This window comes from Priapulus caudatus, unplaced genomic scaffold, assembly GCF_000485595.1.
Source record: "Priapulus caudatus unplaced genomic scaffold, Priapulus_caudatus-5.0.1 Scaffold33, whole genome shotgun sequence".
Classification (NCBI taxonomy): domain Eukaryota; kingdom Metazoa; phylum Priapulida; class Priapulimorpha; order Priapulimorphida; family Priapulidae; genus Priapulus; species Priapulus caudatus.
In genome coordinates, this window is record NW_014577094.1 from 333,209 (window position 1) to 349,097 (window position 15,889).

Genomic DNA, 15,889 nt, shown 5'->3' on the forward strand with positions numbered 1-15,889 from the left:
TAAAACCCCAAAATTGACTCTCTTTTTTTTGAGAAAATAGCCGAGATATGTGAAAACCCATTTTCGGGCCCGCGAGGTGAACCCGAAGGAACGATATCACGTGACCTTTGACAAATTTAGGTTCCAAACCACGCCCAATCGATTCCTTGATGTTTAAAACCCCAAAATCGACTCTAACTTTGCTCAAATCGACCAAAGAAGGGCAAAGATATGGCAAATAACAGTTTCGGGTCCCTTACCGGGCCCATAGGGAGGGGGGGGGTTCCCGGGGTCAAATTTTTGGGCTCCTCAAAAAAATTCTTAGTTGAGGAACATATGAACCCAGATTTGACCCTTAAAAATGTCTTTCATAATTTGCAGATTTGGGCTCTATTACGTGCATAAGCCTCCTGACTATCAGGTGAACGGTGGGTGTTATGTAGATTGGCATATTCCTTACTGCTGTCATATCTCATTCTGTATATAAAATAACCTCATATAATGAATGTTCTGTAAGTTTAACAGTGCTATAGAAATTCACATACCTTACTTACATTGAATTCATTGGTGTCATATTGTGCGCAGGTTCAGTTGCTGTACATTTTGGATAGAGACGAAGGCTGGGATGCGGTGCAAGACTGGATGGATGTACTGAGCGGAGGAGAGAAACAGCGAATAGCTGTACGTATTAGAGCTATTGTCAAGGCATGTCGGGCATGTTAGATAAAGATCAGGGAAATAATGAGATTAGTGTAAAATTAAATTCTCGTTGAATACTAGGTAATGTTATGCATATTTGATCATATTACGTATAAACTCATACGTACAATTAGGGAAAATGACGAGAACAGGCAAACAATTTCAGTGGATGGTGTCTAACTGCAGCAGCATTATATGGTAACTGTGCTTAATAATTAATGACAAGTAATTTACAAAAAAAATCAAAATGAGGTGTGTATTGTATATTTGCTTGTTAGCATGATTGGTCTTTGTTTGATTTTTGTGATATGAAGACTGCATGCGGTGGCACTGTAGTCAGCATCTATTCTGTACTATCTTAAGAGGGAAATGACACATTGTATACATTTGTAATGTAGTATAGTCGTGAAAATAATGTCTATGCTTTAACTCGAGGTTCAGCGGTCTGTGGCTTAATGACAAGGGACGTGATTTTCCTGTTTAAAAAAAAATCCTTTTGCTTCCCGTAGATGGCGCGACTGTTCTACCACAAGCCGCAGTTTGCGATCCTGGACGAGTGCACGAGCGCGGTGAGCGTGGATGTGGAGTCGAGCATGTACCAGTACTGCCGGGAGGTCGGCATCACGCTGTTCACCGTCTCACATCGGAAGTCGTTGTGGAAGCATCACGAGGTACGTTACCCTGGCAGTATTAAGCAGTGACGTACTGGAGATGGACCTTGCGATGAATACTGCAATTTTCCTGTGGATGTTGCTGCAGAATGACTGAGAACAGTAGATGGTCTAGCTGTTAGGTCTACAGTTAAAGGATAACGTCACTCCCACTTTCAGCATTATTTAAGGTTCAGATGAGCTTGTTATGCTACATAATATATATTGTTTGTTATTTTTATACGAATATATGAGATTTTGATGTAGCTGGCAGTGCTCACTTTATAGTGGCAAAAACACGATTTTACATGCGCTGCACGGCAGGAAACAATACTCACATTTTTAGCTCACCTTGACATCGTCAAGCTGAGCTATTGCCATGGGTCGTCGTCCGTCGTCAACATTTGGCTACGGTCAACGATAACTCAGGAACCGTTTGACCCACATGTTTGAAATTGGGTATAGTTGTTACTGCTATGCTCCCATATTAAACGTCCTATTTTTGGCAAAAATGGGAATTGCCATTAGTCAGTTCAAGTTCAACGGATGTTGCTCATTTTTGGTATGTGAATGAATAAGGGTTTTGATATTTAAAAAAAATTATGCAAATTAGGTAGGGTTTGGCAATTATATAGCATATTATACAGACACGCAGATAACAAACAGTCTGTGGTGTCACACTCGTCTGGTTCGTTTTACAAGATTTCATTGACAATATCTTTAATGCAAAATTCCTGCTATGAACATATTATGATTTATACTATTATTATTATATTATTATGATATAATGATTTATGCTAAGAAACATCAAAGCGGGTATAGCGCCATCTACCGTCACAAATTGTGATTCATTTTGGTTTATAAATTATTTATAATTTATATATAATATTATTTATTATTTTCACATGAAAAATTACACATATAATTATCAAGAGTATATAATGGGAGTTCTCCCATATACTCTTCGTTTCTATAATGTACGTCGATGGTTGCTCAATTAAAACTGACTTCTTCTCACTCACTCATTTGTGTCCTTTTTTGTGGGGAGCTACAGTGTCATTGACACTTTCATTGTGTATACGTTTTACTTTGCATAGATATAATTTACAACGGAGCGCATATGGCCTGACAAGCTCCGTCCGTTTATCTTGCAGTACTACTTGCACATGGACGGCCAAGGCGAATACGAATTCAAGCGCATTGAGTCGGACACCGTGGAGTTTGGCTCCTGAGTTCTGCTACCTGTTAGTTGTGCTCCTCATGGATTGTGTGTGCGATCTACCGAGCAAAGTAAGTTACCGAGCACAGGCCCATTGTCAGAAACATCATGAATAGTTACGACTATCGTAAGTCTAAATTGTCGTAACTTTTGAAGTGCGTTTGAAGCATCGCGCAAAGGGATGGATGTTTTAAACTTACTATAGTGATAGCTTTTTAGGGTATTTCTGACATTAGAGTCAATGAATGTGCAGAACGTTCTCGACTGTGGGCACGACTGTGTCACAGTTGTTGGCAGATGCAGGTGTGGAAAGGGAGTTAATTCAGAAAATTGCAAAGCTGTGTGGAGGCTACTAGCAGTATAGCAGTTGACACTAGCAGTTGACTAGTGTATCGTGATCTCAGCATCAGGACGTTTTCGAAAGCCGCAACAACAAACTAGCAATTTCACGTATGCTACGTTTAGGTCCATTATTAGTTCTTAGTGACAAATGAAGTTGCAACTATTTCACTAGATTTTACAGTTCTATCAGTCGATAATATCAGGAGTAGATAATAGGGAATAGATTCGCTATTATCTACGCCTGATAATATGTTATTTTGTTGTTTATAATTATAGTTATTTTGTTGTTTGACTCGTGCTCAATTATGATATTAATGAATGACACGGTCTTTAGTTTTTTGTAACTGATTATTCTCAAGGAACGTTGGTACTTTAGTAACGAAATTGTGAACTTGTGGATGCTATCACGAACCTATATATACATAATATCTGTAGCTTTGTACATGTTCGCATTAGAGTGCTCTTAAATATCATCTAGTAATCTTCATTGATCTAAGTGTTGAGGAGTGTCCTCTTTGTGGCAGGTTTAGCATGTTTTATGTAATTATGATGTATGTATGATAAATGATAATATATAGTTGTGCAGATTTTTAATGCACTTACAGAATGAACACATAAGTTAATTGCATTGGGGCCCAATTGTGATATAGTATTCGAGTCTTGGTGCAAATATATGTACGATACTTATTGTTATGCATTATTGTCATTTTGTGATGACCAGTGTTGTTTCCATAATAGAATGCAGGTGAACCTCACCAATCTGGCATTCTTCGGCTAGCCATAATGCAGAAAACTCCAGGTTATTACCGAGGTCATACCTCGCAACATAATTTAAACTAGCAAAACCTTACCAAACCCTTTGTTAAGCACTTTGTTGAGGTTCGTTTTGATGTATTGTATCTTATAATCAAACTATGACCCAAGTGATACGAGATGAGATATTCTACGTGATCCACGAGGTAGTAACTTTTTAAAGAAAGTGAAGACAACGACCAGAGTCCACCGACGTAAACACGAAACCAAAACGAATGGTGGTAAGGTATTCAGTTTTAAGAATTGACTTGTAATGGAGTATTAATGGCTATATATTAGGGCTGTGACGATCCACCGAAATCGAATCGGATCGCGATTCTCTTCCCTCGATCCGATCCTCGATATTTTTTCCCGTATTTTCGATTCCACTTCGATACCACTTTTTTCTTCCAATAGATGGCGGCACTACGCTATATACTGTGGAGTGTTACTCACCAATGTTACTCAGCGGCTGTGCAGTGTATATAATGCTATCTACTCTCTAGTCTATTCACCATTTAGTATTCATTGGCAATTTCTAATAACTTATTATTGCAAAATAATGGAAAAAAAAAAAAAGAAAGATAACATTTCAATATTTTGGGAATCGAATCGAGACGCTAATATCGAGAACCGGATCGAATCGAGAGGCTTGTGTATCGTTACAGCCCTACTATATATATATATAGTATGCCAGATTGAAGAGGTTTAACTGTCCTAAGATAATGTTAGTATGGCATTTTCACAATTCATTTTTCCTGCTCCCCGTCACACAGAAAAAAAATTGTCGTAGATTTGTAGATATTGTTGATGCAATTTGATACAATATTCGAGTATTTTAAATTAGAAAAACATGTATCGTAGTGTGCGTGTGTACATTTATTCCCAATAAAGGATGACAGTCTTAATGGGGTAGTTTTAACTGAGTACACGTGAGTTTCACAGCTTTGTAACATGGAAAAAAAAATCCTGTGTGACAGGGTAGTTTAATGAATGTTGGTGAGATTTATTGAACAATCTGTGATTCCCCCAAATTGTTTCTATAAATAGCTGTGAAATGGTGAAACGCGATAGCTAGCTTGTAACGGGCTATCATTGCTAGTGTTCAGATAGCGGTCGTAAAATGCACGTAGTGTCAGGGAAGAGAATACTCCATTGATCCACGAGTTTCAGATTTGTTATTGTGTTGGGAGGGTAACTTTTAGATCAGTGTAAATTCGTGGAGAAAATGAAGCGGGGTAATAAAAATCTGGGGACTTGGCAGATAACGATAGCCAGCCCCTACAGGGAGTACAAAAAATGTTATACAAATAAGTAATTCTGATGAGTGTTGATCGAGTGGTCTGGGTTTAAAATGATTATGCGGGCATTTCCTCGCACACCCACTCACCCGCCAGTGTTTCAGTTAATCATGTTAGCCGTTCTCATCCCTGTTGTATAGTGGTAAGAATATTTCCTAGCTTATATTGAACTTGATGAATAACCTATAAAAATGTATGAATTTATATTCCCTTGACATTTAATGTATGCAGTTATTCCCTTGATATTTTATTAGAGCTCAAATAAAAAACTGACGATAGAACTACATGATTTATATTTTCATATATCAAATGTAAAAGACTAGTTGGTTATATAATGAAAGTGTCAATGACACTGTAGCTCACCTTGGGTGTGATAGAAGAGGGAGATGATATTTAAAATTTGGTAAGCGTTTCATTTATGACAGACCGAAATGTGATCAAATGTCCTTATTCCCTGTTTTATACTAATAGAAATTTCAGTTTTGTTTCAGGGTTCTTAAATCTGGGCGAGAGATGACGCTACGCCTAAATGATCGCCATTTTGGTTTTCGATTATAGCACGCAAAAAAAACACAAAATATTCCAGTCAAATTACTGTAACGAAGAATCTAAAACACAATATTACACGTAGGTATGATTAGGTAGGTAGGTAGGTAGGTAGGTAAATTTAACAAAATCGAATGAATCTAGATGGCCATTTTCATTTTTGCCAAAACGTGGCGTGGCTTGAAAGTAGGTCGACTGGCATGCTCCAAAATAGGACGTTCAAATCCCTCCCATAGCAGTAACAAGTGTATGCAATTTGAAACATGTGGGTTCTTGAGTTATCGTTGACCGTAGGCAGACACTGAAATGCGTAGTGAAATTGCCAAAATCTACCTAATTTGCATAATTTAAAAAAATATCAAAACCCGTGTGATATGTTTTGGGGCCAGTCCTTATTCATTCACATACCAAAAATGAGCAAAATCCGTTGAACCTGAACGGACTTATGGCCATTTCCATTTTTGCCAAAAAGTGGGCGTGGCTCGAAAGGAGGTCAACTGGCATGCTCCAAAATAGGACGTTCACATCTCTCCCATAGGAGTAACAACTGTATGCAATTTGAAACATGTGGGTCAAACGGTTCTCAAGTTATCGTTGACCGTAGCCAAATGTTGACGGACGGACGTACGACGCCCCATGGCAATAGCTCATCTTGACGATGTCAAGGCGAGCTAAAAATGTAAACCAAAGTAAAAGCAAGCCGGTATTTTAAACTTTTTCAAAAATATTTATTTACTAATAGAGTACTGTGCAATGTTAGCTGTGAGATTAATGACACTGTTTGAAACACTAATCAAATTTACCTTCACAAACTATACTACAGCAAATCATTCAACCTATGCTATTCCATTTCATATTTGCACTATGTCCCTTCCTCTGCAATAGGAGGTTTCCTTGCTGCGATCATGGTACCAAATATACTAATGTTAGTTTATTTGCACCAAATGTCCCAACCCATACTACAAAATATTCCCACTAAAATGTAGCTTTTATTCATACTTGCATCCTTTATTCTATTATACATGGGTGAATGGTGAGGTCTACCTACACATTACATTAGTCGTACAATCTAAAATCACATCTAAAAAAATGCTGGAAATTCACCAATTTTCTGTATTTGGATGCGGCTGCAATTGATTTCAGTTTACACACAAATAATGAATTCTGTCAGTAAAATTAGAAGAAGCTGGGAGTTGGATTCACAGTCCACATAGGCACTTTACGAAAATGGTGATATTTCAATAGCATTGATAACATTGACAGCACAGTGACAATAGAATACGAACCACAAACACGTGTAGCAGTGTGTGGACTTCCAACACTCAAAGACTTGGTAATTAATCAACATCTGTCAGAAAAACAGCACTCAAATCTACCATAAACAATTCATTAACTAATCAACTAAGTTTAATATACACAAGTTTACTAATGGCAACGCTTCATGTTTTTAATCCCTATATATGCATAAAGCTACTCAGCATAAAAGGATCCATTCAAAATTTGCGGCAATGCTCAAGCAACTATATAGTTGTTGTAGCATTTACAATAAACGAAAACTGACAATCATAATCTACATTTATTAAGTTGGCTACAAAGAAACCTATAAACGTTAGTTGATCCGTTGGTTCCAATGCCGCTATTAGTTTATTTATTCACATTATCCTAAGTTATATCTTTAAGCAAGCACTGACAACCACTACTCATACGTGACACATTTCAGTTTTATACAAAAATAAAATGATTAAAAAGGCCATTGCTGTAGGAAAATATCACCAAGAGCAGCATGAAACCAGAGATAATTCTCTCGTTCAACTCGTGATAGCACATTCACTTTGCAACAGCGTCTGTACACGTGTAAACATTTGCAAATACATTTAGCATACGTAGATTTGTAATGTAAACATGAATTTAAACGTTTTTACACGATTTCCAGAGATGCCATATCTGCTGAATTTACACATGATCACAAAAATGGAAAGTTTCAGCACAGCAATTTGGCAACTCTTACAAAATCTCATGTCACTACAGCAAAGCTTCACACAGGTGTACAATATAACTTACAACTTCATTAGAATAAATACTTCGCATGTCAGTTTCATCGAACTATGTATTCTATGCCCTGAACAATGTGTCTATAAAACTCGCATCAACCTTTGGTTTGACAAATCATCGACAAAAGGTCTCAAAAACATTCCCCTATAAAAAAAATGTCACATAACAAATTCTCATCTTCGTAATTACTAAAATCGCTGTATGTAAATATCAACAGCATACTAAAAATGCACATGGAAAATAAAAGCACTGATTAGAGCAAGAAGATTGTTGGCAAGTAGAAATCTATTTGGCAAGTTCCTCAATTTTGGCAAACTTCTTCATTAAGTAACCTAATTTCTTACTAGAACAAGAGAACACTAAAAGGACATAACAACATAAAATGCACAGATTTATAATCATTGCTTAACTGAGGCTACTGAAAATGATGAATGCATATTTTTAACAGAAAGCCATGCAGATGATCTTCTGATGCAGTACTTAGCTGCCAAATAGTAATAATATACCTTGTTTAGAGAAAAGCAACTTTAGAGTGTAATATTACATTTTGTAAAAGAATAATGAGACTCAAAAACCTGAGATTTCATTACGGGTACGTATAAAAAGAACGGGAAAAATGACAGAAAGCGAAGTGGGAAGGGAGAGATGAAGGGAGGTAGAAAGTTAATGATATAAGAGATCATGGCAATGCCTGTATATAAGAATAAATAATATTAATGTACTTTATCTTCAAACTATTTCAGTATATACAACTTTCTATAACAATTGTGCTGTTCTAGATTCTTCTTATACGTGGATAAATGTTCCAAGCACATAATTATAAAATTCATAGAAAATGACTCGATACACATAAATATTTCAAAACTTTATGAAAGGAAACATTTTCATAAAGTAACGAGCACAACCATGTATCTCCAACAATTTGGCCCCCACAACAGATAACGATGCATCTTATGGTATCAGCTAAAATCTTTGATAGAAAATTTATAGTTTAATTAATTTAATAATCCACATGTAAATACAAAAATGCAATTAATAAAACGTATTAAACACATACATGCACAATTTTACCTTGTCTATAGGCACCATTAATGGCACACTGTTTCCTCCAAATAATTGTTCACAGTGATGCATGATATGTAAACATTTCCATTGGTTTTCCAATAACGTGATGAATGGGACCAAAAATATCTTGGAAGGTTTCATTTTCATCATAATTATACCACTTATTGATTACACTGTTACTATAAAAGTCTCATTTCTCTATTTAATTGTAAAAAAAGGATCAATAACGAGACAATTAAGCTGTATAAAAAGTGCTGAAACACTGTTAAAAATTATTTGGGGGACATGGTATAAAAGTGATTGCATGAAACATTACAAAATCACTAGGTAATTTTTACACGCACCTATACACGGCCAATTGGCCTATGAAGTGGTGATCAGCATAAACTGACATTTCTAACATGCACCTAACATGGGGGCAAATGCGGTTGACTTCCCAGCCATACCTAGATCTATGTTTGTCCAGGGACTGCTGGGTGGAGAAATTACGTCCTCGTGATCACTGCTCACCTCCTCAGATGTTTCGTTGATCGTTTGTCTGGCCCCACTGTCACTCTGTACTGTGTTATCCATGTTTTCACGTTCGTACTTGGTGGAGTTTGAATTGCTTGAATCTGCACTCGCAACGGGCTTTTGGCACAGTCTGCAGGGATGTAGGAGTGTTGGGTCAACAAGCACCGTTCCACACGGGCCTTTGAAAATGGTTCCACAACAAATATCCGTCCTGTTGAGAAAAACGCAAAATAAAATCACCCACCTTTGTTACTGCACCATATTACAAACAATTTTATACTGCAGCACCATATAAGAGAAATCACTAATGCAGTATCAGTAGCAGAGCACCATTAATTATTATTCATATCTTATAAAATACTTTTCCCGGCATTCGTTAACCGTCCAATTCTCCAACTTTTGTTTGCAAGAACTTTGTGTTAGAGTTCCTCTAACTCGTCCCTTTTCCACAATAATTCATTCTCGCTACACCTCCCCCCATGCCTTTCGTTTACCTACTTACTCACTGTCCCACCCTCGCACACTCGTTAGCCCTCTTACCTTTGCCAGTAACTCATGTCAAGAAAAGAGCTGAACTGCATCGTGGACCGAGGCTCCGCCCGCTGTGGCGCTTTCCTCCTAGCGCGTTTGCGAGAGCGCCTCGCCGGTGCCGAGTTTGACTCCTCTGATTCCTCGCTCGGTGTCGGGCTCGGTGACAACACGCGCTCTTCATCGTCACCTGCAGGCACAGAGTCACGTTATCAGACCAGGCAACGTGATCTCGGTCCACCATATTAGTCTTATCGGGGATTCACAGCCAGTGTGTATGATTTTATCCTACTGTTTATCGCATATACAATCAAACCGTTATATAAGCACTGCTCGAGAAAAACACCAAAAGTATCTTTTCTAGACATGCGTCCGTTTTATAGAGGTGGTTTCGCTATGCAAGTGCCACGTAAGGGAAATGCCAAAGAGTGTCCTTTACATACAGACGTCCGTTTTATATAGGCGAAATCGGCTGGAATAGCTTTGACTGCATGTCACGGAATAAACTGAGTAAACAACTAACATGCAACTATAAGTTTAGGTATTTCAATGATCAATTTTTTGTTGCAAAATCATCATAAACGTTTATGTGAACTCCTCTTATTCCATTAGTATATGTGGTAGTGAGTTAGAAAGGGACACGTATGACATGCGTAAACGTTTAGTCTTACAGCTGCCTCGGGCTAGTATGATATCAGCTACATGTTGACACCTACTCTACCTTGTGTCAACTTTTAAAAAAACCGTCAACTAAGCATCGCTCCAATCGTAGCTGTGAGGCAGAGCAGCTGCACTTTAGCACACAATGTGGGTGACTGTTCTGGGGTCCAGGGGCAAACAACACACACACACGCCGCAAATACAAAAGAATGGCTGCCAGGGAAGCATATGGCATCGATGCCGAAATTCCGTTAGATGCAGCTGCCACTGTAACCACCATGTATGCCTGCTGATTAGCAGGACTCCTCACATATAACGTATACAATGCCTATCCGCTCATAAAAAAGTGTGACGAACAGCTTTCTTATTACAATCAGTTCGTCGATTCGATTCAGATTGGTTCGCTTCCATTTCAATTTTCAAATGTTGAAAACGAGTAAAAAAAAATCGGTCTACATTGTTTTCGATGAAATACTACGGAAATGGCATTTGTCCTATGTAAGTATTTGTGTGCTAACTAGCCTATTATAGCTATAGAAACATTTATACTCTTACCTGCAACATCATCAGACAGTTCGGGACTCGGCTCTCTAGCTTTCTGTTTGGAAAGACGCAGTAGCTCTTTGGCCTGTTGTCTCTTTAGTTTCGCAGCCTTTTCCTTAATTTTCGTTGTGATTTTCACTTTGCCTATCTTCTGCGAGTTTTTGGTCCCAGGGCCAGCTCTTGCATCAACGACCTGCATGACATGATAGAATCTATTACACATCAGAACAACTGGAAGCCATCATTCTAACAGGGAAAATCTTTCTTTTCTACTTTTCCAAGGCAACCATCTTCGAGTAGTGCAAAATAACAACATTCTTTCCCAATTACACCTCTATTTATTCCTCTTTATGTAGTCTTAGCTAATACATTTGGTCCTCCCAATAGTGGCACCATTTCTTACATGATTCCAGTGTCGCTTGCAGTCCTTTGGTAGCGTTCTCCAGCGTTTCACCAGCAAAACGCACGCATTGCATATGTCGCCTACGCGCTCTTCTGTTACCTGGAAGCAGGCTGCAAAGTGCCTCTCGTATCTCTCGCTGCTCGTAAACCGTGAGCTGCAAGCAAGCGACGAAGGGCGAGTCTTAACGACCGGTGTCAACAACATGCGATTGAAGGTTGCGTGTAATGCTTCCTTTATGTACTATCAGATTTATATCGTCGCGTTTCATAGAATATCGCACAGAGGGCGATGCACTTGGTGACCTGTATTAATGTCTGTCACGAATTTATAGTTATCGGTGATGACTTGATCCGCAATAAGTGTACCATATCACTTCGCATTGAAACGGCTATACAGTAGGTGTGACCGACAAGTAAAAAACCTTGAATTAATCCTAATATTGCCACCTATCAGTGTGCAAATATCAGATACCAGACTATACGTATATATACAAATGCTATAAGGTGCAAGTAACATGTGTATAACTTGGAATTACCAACACATACATACAAGAATTTGATAAAATGAGCAACACAGAATTGCTAGTATCTTTCTAATTACCTGGATGACTTTGCCTTGCATATGCAGCAGCCATCTGCACTTCTGTAGGTCTTTGGCTTGTGAAAACTGAACATTGTCCACTGTGGAAAAGAACGTGAATTAATATGCATATTCGCACGTTATAAAATCAGGAGGACATAATAAAGAATACTTAATTATCTACTCCCGATCAAATCTGTGCATATCAGTAAAGTGAACAATGTATATATAGGCACAACTCACACCATCCTTCAGGCACGCAACCTCACACTAAACTATTCCCCCTGTTGCATAGACGAACCAGTTGGTTCCTAAACACCCTCTCTACGTAGTTACTGATGCTGAGGATTATGAACGAGCGCAGGTATTGGCTGCCAACATTTTAATGAAACAAAGCAGCCCAATAAAAACTTGCGGTACGTGCCACCCTGGCTGGCTCAACAACGGGGACATTTTGCCTCCGTCCACAATAGGACAGCTGCCCCCGCAGAAGACAAAGCTTGCGCGAATGGCTTGGGCTGCTGGCTCATTATTTGTAGTCCCGTTATAATGGAGGCACGCGCTGGCGGGTGGGGCCGGGTTAGCGTGGGGCAGGTGCTGCTGCTGCTGCTACTGCCGGGGTAACAACATCGCTCACAGACATCTGCAGAGCAGCGCCAAAACTATTAGAGCGTGAAGTACCCATGGAGCTGTATCATCTCCGTGCGTCCCCCCAGCCTAGCCTTGCGAAGGCTATGAACGAATGTGTTTATGCGGTGCTATCTACGACAGTCGAAACGGGGTGCGCTCAGAATGGTGCCAAATGATCCGAGCTTGGGACGAGAATATAGTTGTTACCGACGGCAGGCGTGTTAGTTGTCAGCAACTGAAAGCCGATCGAGCCAGACGCCATATCGTACATTTCACACACTTTTCTGCTCTCCGTCACTCCATGAACACTGGTGTTATCAGCTATGAACTGCATGCTTCGCAAACGATTTCACAAATATAGCCGGGCAGTCACTGGATTTGAAACATCTCAACTCTGCAGTCACTTATGTAGGTTATTTGCGACTGCTCTTTCATTTCAGTTATGAAGTTTAATCCGAGGGATTTCATAAAGGATTTACGCAATTTCGCAAACAAAAGCCGCCACGCTATCCACGCTTCGACTGCACAAATAAAAGTAAAGCCGAACGCCAGCAGCCGCACTTTAGGCGGCCTGATAACAGACGCTACCGCTCCAACTGCACCACCTGCGTTGCGTGTACCGCTAGCCGCGTGTACCGCTAGTGGCTCAGTGAAATTTACAGTTATCATACGGGCAAACATAATAGCCTGCCGTTATACGCGCGTGCAGAAAGCCCAGTCATGGCCAGTTGGCACACTTCCGCGCCGAGGAAACGCGCGCGTAGCACGCGAGTGTCAAACTCGGCTGCTTGACTTGATTTTACGGATTGATCTACGATGCTATGTATAGTGTGCCCAGGCCCGGCTATCAATGTGTTTGAGCAGTGTGGCTGTGTGTACAACCCACTTTCAATAAATTTGTGTCAATTGTCGGTAGCAGGTCATAACTGACAATATGCGGTTAATTTTAATGTAATATAATATCTCAAATGAGCTGTCGAGCTATTATATATCATAACAACATTTTGTATGAGCAATATTAGCTAGACTACGATCTAGCTCAGTGCATACGCGCACGCACACACACACACACACATTCAAGTATATATAGAAAATAATACCAATTATGGTTGTGGTTTCTTTCTTTAGCGGAGGGAATTAATTTAGCCTTTAGTTTGGACATTTGCTAAGCGGACCAGCGGAGTGTCATAGTGGGCCAGTCAGTCCTGGTCAGTTAGAGACTAGATTCCTACAGCTCTACTGTGTAGCTAATGGAAACAGCAAGTATTTATAGATCAAAGGCTTGAGTGGAATGACCTCTGTATTGTGCAACAGTTAACTCGGCTGTCCAGACCAGCACAGGACCTGTTCCTGCTGCTGTACATGCAAAATACTGCTAAACCAGACATCTTTAGTCACCCAGCTACCGCTACTAATTTGTCATTACCATCTGCATTGTAACCCTTCACGATAACAGCATGACATCAGAACGGAATTATTTACCACACGATTACAATATTTGACCTCACTACTGCTCATTCAACAGGAATATTCATCAAATGTAACTACATGCTGCTTGAGTATTTCTAGCATGGAAATTACTCAGTTGTGAAAATGTGCAGGTTTGCTCATAATGCAACCACTCTAATAAGCATTTAGATATGTAGCTTACTTGCTTTAAATAAACTGCACAATGTTAATTAAAAATATATGTAATACATATATCAAGAGCCCATTAATCCCAGAGCGTACAACACTGAAATAGGAAAACCATGGTGTCGTTTCAGCAAAATTAATAAAGTTTACCTACCTTATTTTGATACTTCTCTACCGGAATATTATGCAGGAGTCATAGCTAGCCAATATAAGATCAACCGCTTGCCGCGGCCGCTTGTCACTAAACGCGGGAGAGGCGTGTTACTGGGTGATATGGCGCTAGGATTACCTAGAAGTACTCTATTTTTATCGCTTTATATCTCGGCATAGGAACATCGTAGAGACCAGCAGTTGATCTTATATTGGCTAGCTATGACTCCTGCATAATATTCCGGTAGAGAAGTATCAAAATAAGGTAGGTAAACTTTATTAATTTTGCTGAAACGACACCATGGTTTTCCTATTTCAGCATTGTACGCTCTGGGGTTAATGGGCTCTTGATTATATCAGGAGTTAATAAAGACAAAATAAAGATTTGTCTTTATTAACTCCTGATTATATTCATGTTAATATGAAAAAAGTTTAGCGTACTGAATTACATTGCAAGTGTGTAATACAAAGTATCCTTCCATCAACACAATAACCATGTTTCATATGCAATGCTCACAGCAGTTCTCTAGCTTGCAAACACTTTCCATGAACATCATCACAATTCATTTAGATTGGCAATGCTATTGAAATAGTTCTGCTAGTATAAAGTGTGTGTGCCCAAAAGTAGAACTTCCGTAAAGCTTTTCCAATCCCTTAAATTTGTATCAGCGGGGCATACTATAGTCTAGCCATTCAATTGTTAGATGGATAGCATTGGATACGTACCTGATAATACTAAAGGGTGAAAAGAAATTATGGGATCAATAGAACTATCCAGAGTTCCAGCTGTCACTTGCACCATTCAATATAAGCGAGCTACTACATATTGTTAAACCATGGTTTTCTCTTCGATTACCAGTGAAAGCAATTCTTAATGAATCTCCTTACATTTGAAATGTTTAATTTTTCAACATGGTCATGCATTTTATTAGCTGCAATTCAATGTTTTAGTAACATTGTCACTGTACGTGGGCCCCTTACATATGTGCCACTCAAACCTCTTTCCACCCTTATGCAATCCACTATATTATTCGTTTATGACAAAACTGATAAAACGTAAAATAGTTACAGAGATTTCTTGATTATATGATGAATTAGGCCACTGCCGCCAAACAATCACGACCCCCTTTCATGGCAGAGTATTAGTAATGCCAGTATTATACAAGAGCAACGAATTATGAACCACGATGTACGAAATACACAGTATTACAGAGATCTCGTCTAGACCTTGGAGCCACTGACATTGACACCAATACAGAACTCATTCTTACATTATGCACGCATCTGGTATGAGACAGTACCTGAATGAGACAGAACACAGAGATCGATTGTTGCGCAAATTCAAAACCGATAAATAATATAAAGCACGTAGCGCGATCACTTCATTTAGTTAACCAACGCAGGTCATATCTTCTACACTAGCGAAACCTGCAGAAATACAAACAATAATATTATTACCAGATTTATGCCTACATAAAACGATAACAGTCAGCAAAGTAATCTTCGTGTAAACAACTCACCCAGCTCAGCTGATCTCGGCGCCGAATTAATGTTCTTCTGTTGATGCCGAAAAATACCGCGAGATCTGCAAATAATTATGGGA

The 15,889-nt window shown here is 39.0% G+C and overlaps 2 protein-coding genes across 4 annotated transcripts in view; one reads left to right on the top strand and one right to left on the bottom strand.

Annotated features, from left to right (window-relative positions):
- LOC106816998 (ATP-binding cassette sub-family D member 3-like) overlaps nucleotides 1–3,577 on the top strand; it is a 20,883-nt gene extending 17,306 nt beyond the window's left edge. The window contains exons 15-17 of the mRNA XM_014821646.1: nucleotides 565–660; nucleotides 1,188–1,349; nucleotides 2,483–3,577. Of these exons, the coding sequence (XP_014677132.1) occupies nucleotides 565–660; nucleotides 1,188–1,349; nucleotides 2,483–2,560 (336 nt within the window). The 3' untranslated portion in view covers nucleotides 2,561–3,577. The remainder of the gene's footprint in view (nucleotides 1–564; nucleotides 661–1,187; nucleotides 1,350–2,482) is intronic.
- A 2,655-nt stretch (nucleotides 3,578–6,232) lies between these two features.
- LOC106816807 (protein FAM60A-like) lies at nucleotides 6,233–15,873 on the bottom strand. Of its 3 annotated transcripts, none has more exons than XM_014821446.1 (6): nucleotides 15,807–15,873; nucleotides 11,893–11,972; nucleotides 11,293–11,446; nucleotides 10,902–11,082; nucleotides 9,699–9,876; nucleotides 6,233–9,369 (listed from the first exon to the last, which is right to left on the bottom strand). In XM_014821446.1, exons 2-6 carry the CDS (start codon nucleotides 11,964–11,966, stop codon nucleotides 9,042–9,044), a joined length of 915 nt encoding a protein of 304 aa, XP_014676932.1. In that variant the 5' UTR covers nucleotides 11,967–11,972; nucleotides 15,807–15,873; the 3' UTR covers nucleotides 6,233–9,041. The 3 variants fall into 3 exon arrangements, with proteins under 3 accessions (XP_014676932.1, XP_014676939.1, XP_014676924.1); XM_014821453.1 differs by lacking the exon at nucleotides 15,807–15,873 and adding an exon at nucleotides 15,745–15,766; XM_014821438.1 differs by lacking the exon at nucleotides 15,807–15,873 and adding an exon at nucleotides 12,115–12,223.
- Between the last annotated feature and the right edge of the window lie 16 nt (nucleotides 15,874–15,889).